Raw genomic sequence first — 5743 nt, forward strand, 5'->3', positions numbered from 1 at the left:
CTTCTTTTTTTTACTCAAATTTCCTATTTTCTTGTTCTGTATCGAACTTAATTTTAGTCAATGAATTAGTTCTCGAGTTAAAAAAAATATGTGAATTTAATGATCTTTTCAATTTAAGAGTAAATGTTTTCAAAAAATATTAAATTAAATGATAAAAATAATTTAATTTAAAAAAAAAACTAGAAATGAATAGTTTGGATTGTAATACGAATTTGAATGTATATGTACTAAAGAATATTGAGTCTGTGAAATTCAAAAACTTGTGTTGTGTTGAATCTTCTCTTTCCCGCCTTCAGTCACAGACAGATCTGATGGTATGGAACCCTAATGGACGATGGAAAATACGTTGAACTGTACCAAAGACTCTCCAACGCCACCGTTCCAGATCCAATTTTCGCAGGCAAAGACTATCGCGGCGTCTGCGAAAACCTCTTCGACCAACTCCAGTCCATCTTCAACCGATTCTTCTCGGCTCTTCCTTTGTGCCACCGCCATGACCTTCACCATCGGTTCCTTGCGCTTCCGCAATCGGAGCTGTGGCCAATTGTTGAAGAATTTTCTCTCATTCTGCGCTGCTGTCTTCTTCTCCTGACGCTCCCGCACTCCTGTAAGAAGTTTTTCCTTCTCAAGTGCCGCTATCTTCTTCGCATTCTCAATTCCTTTCTCTCTGTCCATGTCACCGAACATTGCGGCGGCGTGCGCTTTAGCAACTTCCTCACCGACGTGGACTTGGACCTTGATGATTATTGTCGTCCGTTTCTGCTCGCGCTGCTTGAGGTGGGTTTCGTGTTGACATAATTAATATTGTAATATACGTGTGTTCTGCAGCTACATGCTCCAATTATCGGGTTAAGGTTAGCTTATATGATTCTGATTTGGTTCCTAACTGGGTGTTGCTTTTGTTTATTTAGTTTTAAATCTATAATTCTGTTATCATTTTCTTGTAGATTTGGAACCTGTTTGAAAATACTTCTTCTTAAGTACTTACTGTAGGGAAAAAAAAAAACAAGAAGGTAGAATGAGTTGTACTTATTTCGTTATTAGAATTGACAGCTTCACTTACAAGTGCAACCGGAACCCAACTATACATTCCCTCCAATAATATCTTCCAAGCTTTTGGTTATTTTAGCTGAGAAAGCTGTCTATAAAAAGCTGTTGATCTTAGTTTTTTTTTTATGAAGATTTTTATCTAAACAGAACCTTAGTATAGAATATTAAGTGGATGTGATAAACATTTTTTTCAGAGGCTACGTAAAGTTTTTATTTATTTTTTTGTGTGGATCTAACAATGTTAGACTGTGTGCTAAACACTTTTTTTCCGAAGCTTCTTCATGTAAAGTTTTCCTTTTTTGGTTTCTTATGATATTTTCCTTTTCCTTTTTAATCTGAATAATTTTTAGTTGATTCGAGTTTGTCAAATAACCATTATTATCTTGCCTCTGACATGACCAAGTCAGCTTGGAGCCCAAGAAAACTTTGTTTCATTTTCTCTCATGTAATGCAATTGTTTCCATCATTCTCATTTCTTGCATGTATGTGTTTTTCACTTTGGATTCCACATAAACCATTTATTTTTGTCCCCACATTTCCAATCTGCTGCCTACGTGCAACCAAGATGGAAAGCTGTAATGTGGCAATGGGATTCTGCTTTCAGTTTAATGGTGAAATCATCTGCTTTCTGGAAATAAAAGGGAAATCACTAAATGGAAAATAGCTTTTGTTTCATCAGCTAATTTAAGTTTTTAGTTCCAGTTTATATGAGACCAAAAGTCTATGTGGTAGTTGTATTAAATTATTAATGATTGTTACAAAAAGTTTTGTTTGTCCCGTGCTTTAGACTCCCACCTATTGTTGTCAGGGAGATTGTTCCAGGATTTGAACTTGTAACTTTCAGGTCACCAGGCAACAATCTACCGTTGTGCATTTTAAACATCTGCCACAGAAATTTGTATACATTCTTACTAGAGTTCTATTAATCTAAACTTGAACATGTTATCTCAGGTATTTGCAGATGAACTTTTAAGACACCAGCCATTGAGAAGGTATCTTATGATGGTGGATTCAGTATCTTCTATCCATGAAAAGCTTTTCGTGTGTCATTTCAACCAAGGTGATATTGCCATTGTCCTCGAGGTGTTATCTTCTCATTTCATCCTGTCAGTTTCTGATGAGAAAGCAGTTGAAGATTTCACAGTTAGATTATTTTTACATTGTGATAAGGATTTCAGATTTCCTGAACTTAGTATTGGGCCCTCCATTGTGTTGTTGCATGACCCTGTTGTGCTCTCTGCACCAAAGATGTTCCAGGCACACATAATTTCAATGGTTTCTGAAGCCATTGGTTCTGGCTTATCTTCCGAGCTTTTAGCCAATTTCCAGCTTATAGCACTGCAAAAGTCTGTTATCTTGTACTCTACACACGTGTCTAGTTTGCAAATAGATGGCTTTCATGTTGAATCAAAATGCTCCAACTCACACTTTCTTGACAGAGGTCAGCTAAAATTTGAATCTTATATCCAGCATGGCACCAGAAACAGATTAAATAAAGTCTTATCAAAATTAGATGATTCATGGGATTCTTATCAATGCAAATTGTTTTCCAAGACAAAAACGGATCTTTTGACTGAGTATATTGCATTTGTGAAGGAGAGACAGTACCTATTTGATGATTCATTAAGGGAAGGGAGTACCTCAATCTTAAATTGGCTAATCCATCAAGCCTTCTCTCAAGAGGCCACTGGAGCATACACTATAAAGGAAAGCACTAGTGCACAAGATATAAGTCTTCTTGCATCCATATTGAAGCTGATGAGTGTTTCATTGCACCAAGCAGTTAAGTATCTACGTAATAGTGGTGATTCAGATTGTTTGAAAACCATGAAAAGTGCCACTGTGCATGGGAAATATGATTTCTTGATCAGCATCTTTGACTATTTTCGACAGTTTAAGATCTGTTTACCAATTCAAAGTTTCTTGTATGCTGAGATGAAAGTTCAGAAATCAAATTACAAAGTCTCTGAGGCAATGCTCGTGCATTTCACAGGCTTACTATCTTTAAGTTTTAACAATGGACTTGAATTGTTGGCAAAGGGGTGTATATCCGTACTTATGGCATTGATGCATCTATTTGTTTTTGAAGAGGGGGATTTACTTGCTTTGGGATCATTGAAGGGTCTGTCATTACAACCTTGCTTGTCCAAAATTTCATGTCATAAGGGTGGAAAGGTGAATTGTGTGTCTTTGGTTCTCATGAACTTGAATTTAGTTTATATTTTATTCTAAATTATTGGTAAATTTTGCAGGGTGCAAGAGATAACCCATCTGTCTATGAAGTTGTAGCAGAGTTTCGGAGAATTCAATCATATAATTTGAGGTACGTATTGTATCACTTGAGATTGAAACTCTAAAATAACTTTAGAGGGCTTGATATATCTCTCTCGTAATCTTTTATTTATAAGAATAAACTGATACAAGAATACATGATAATTAGGATAACTCTAGACACTATATAATCATAATAAATAATGTAACCTTAGACATAATATAATCATCATAAATAGGATAATTCTAGACACAATATAGTAATGATAAATAGGATAATCCTAAACACAATATAATCATAGGATAACCTTAGACATAATATAATGATGATAAATAGGGTAAATATTCTATCAATATCTATATTTTTCTAGGCTTTACATGGTGTTGTCTTTTTCAGCCACATATTCTCAATTTCTCTATTCAAGAATGTAATTTGAGGCTTGCTTAATGGATGCTTGAGTAGCGATCTTAAGTTCAATTCATCCTTATGCCCAAGGAAATAACACTCTGTAGGGTATAGTTAGAGGTCCACTAATTTTGTTCTTTTTTGTTAAAGAGCAGTTGTGTTCTGTCCTAGTTATGACCTCTTTAAAAACTTGAAAGATTACTCTTTATTTGATTAAATTATACTGCATATTCTTTTATGTTGGAATTTTGGAGAATATTTAGATCTTGAGGGACTTAGTGTATTAATGGTTTGAGGGATTCCATTTAGTTTAATTTAACTGTGGTTCCACTTGTGATATTTAGATTGCATGAATTATTATTGTGTTATTTTATTCATGCATTTTTTTCCACCCAAATATTGTAAAAAACAATATTCAATCAAGTGATGAGGGCTAGCTCCAGTGAAATGTCTTGGGTTCGCTTTGGGTTAGGATCCTTCATTCTTTGCTTATACAGTTGTCTCTGATGAACATGACAACCTTCCCTTAGCTTTCCATAAACTTTTTCTCTGATCTAAAAAATGATGATTATGCAATGGATTCAAAGCTCCACTGAAATGAAGTGACAAATATCTTATATTTCCTCAAATTTTTTGTGATGGAGTAGACATGTTTTGTGTGAATAAGTTGTCCTTTCAATTTTAATACTATTCCTCTTTTGTGATTTTTCTGAGTCATCCTTTGTTTTTCAGAACGAATTCCTTCAACTCCTGTAACGACGATAATGGAACAAAGAAAACCTGCAATGGGGAAATGTTTCTTAATTGCATATTAGGAGACCCCAAAAAGTTATCCGATTACGATGAACTTGCAGATTTCCTTGAGTGTAAGACAGGGAAAAATTATTCCAAGTGGTTAAATAGGCGCGAAATATATAGAGATAAGAGGCATCAGAAAAAACTAAAATTATGGAAGACTATGAAGAAAACTGTCGGGAAGTCTTGTCGGTTTAAAAACAATGGTCAGTCCATCAAACGACGGAAAAATTGAATGTTTGTAAAGTATTGGAGGTGATAGATGCAATCCACCTTTGGCCCTTGTACATGTAAATGAATTATTTATTTATTTAGCTCTTCATTCTTGGCCATATTTTTGTACATGCATTTATATTTAGGTTTGCTCAGTGGGTTTGGTAAGAGAAAAACATTTCAATAGAACTTCCTATCTAACATAAGATAAATGTTTTAGACTCTATTTTAATCATAAAAAAGGAGAGTTTAAAAATTGACTTATTATATTTAGATAATTTAATTTATTCACTAAATCTCTTTGGCTTAGAATAAAGTTCTCTTCTAAGTCATGTATAAGTTTGACACTTTAAATTTATTGGTGTGTCTAGAAACTTAATATTTATTTATTTTTCTTTCTTTAAAAAGTCAAGAACAATTTTTCTTTAAATATAACAAATCATTATTAGATCATATTACTTTAGTAATGTAACATCCCAATAATTATAGTATTGAATTATAATATAGTTATTACATCTTTTACATGATAGAATAATCATAAAAACGAGGAATAAAAGTTTTCCTCAATTTTATACAAATTATCATTCAATTTTTTTTTTAAACTTAATACATTCCAAACTTAAAACGATTAAGAACAAGGATCTTGTCCATATAAGCTAAACACTAGGCGATCCTCCATCTAACTCTTGTTCCATCGACATCTCACCACCTTCTGTTCACACCCACCGGATGATCATCATCGATACCATGATCATCATAAATTCAACCTATTCAAATAATCGTATGAATATCAAACTCTTAGCAGGTTCTACACTTGCAGTGGACTCAGATACATCATATCCTACTCTGTCCCCCAAAGTGGATCTTCGGATATGGATGCACCTACTTGCTAGCTCATTTATCTTATCCTACTCTATCCCCCAAACTGGATCTTCGGATATAAATACAACCACTGAAGCTACATCCTTCTTACTCTATCCAACTTCCCAAGGTGGATCTTCCGTAAGG

At 34.0% G+C, this 5743-nt stretch overlaps 1 protein-coding gene across 1 annotated transcript; it reads left to right on the top strand.

Annotated features, from left to right (window-relative positions):
• The first annotated feature begins 235 nt into the window (after positions 1-235).
• On the top strand, positions 236-4844 carry LOC106771014. The gene is made up of 4 exons (XM_014656893.2): positions 236-777; positions 2002-3225; positions 3303-3373; positions 4460-4844. Exons 1-4 carry the CDS (start codon positions 328-330, stop codon positions 4755-4757), a joined length of 2043 nt encoding a protein of 680 aa, XP_014512379.1. The 5' UTR covers positions 236-327; the 3' UTR covers positions 4758-4844.
• The last annotated feature ends 899 nt before the right edge of the window (positions 4845-5743 follow it).

The sequence above is a fragment of the Vigna radiata genome, chromosome 8 (genome assembly GCF_000741045.1).
Source record: "Vigna radiata var. radiata cultivar VC1973A chromosome 8, Vradiata_ver6, whole genome shotgun sequence".
In the NCBI taxonomy this organism is placed as follows: Eukaryota; Viridiplantae; Streptophyta; class Magnoliopsida; order Fabales; family Fabaceae; genus Vigna; species Vigna radiata.

What these genes read in the sequence shown, in the direction of transcription:
- LOC106771014 (XM_014656893.2), top strand. Translation starts at nt 328, where the DNA reads ATGGACGATGGAAAATACGTTGAACTGTACCAAAGACTCTCCAACGCC. An exon ending in TTCTGCTCGCGCTGCTTGAG is followed by an intron (nt 778 to 2,001) that starts GTGGGTTTCGTG and finishes ATGTTATCTCAG; the next exon opens with GTATTTGCAGATGAACTTTT. An exon ending in CATGTCATAAGGGTGGAAAG is followed by an intron (nt 3,226 to 3,302) that starts GTGAATTGTGTG and finishes TAAATTTTGCAG; the next exon opens with GGTGCAAGAGATAACCCATC.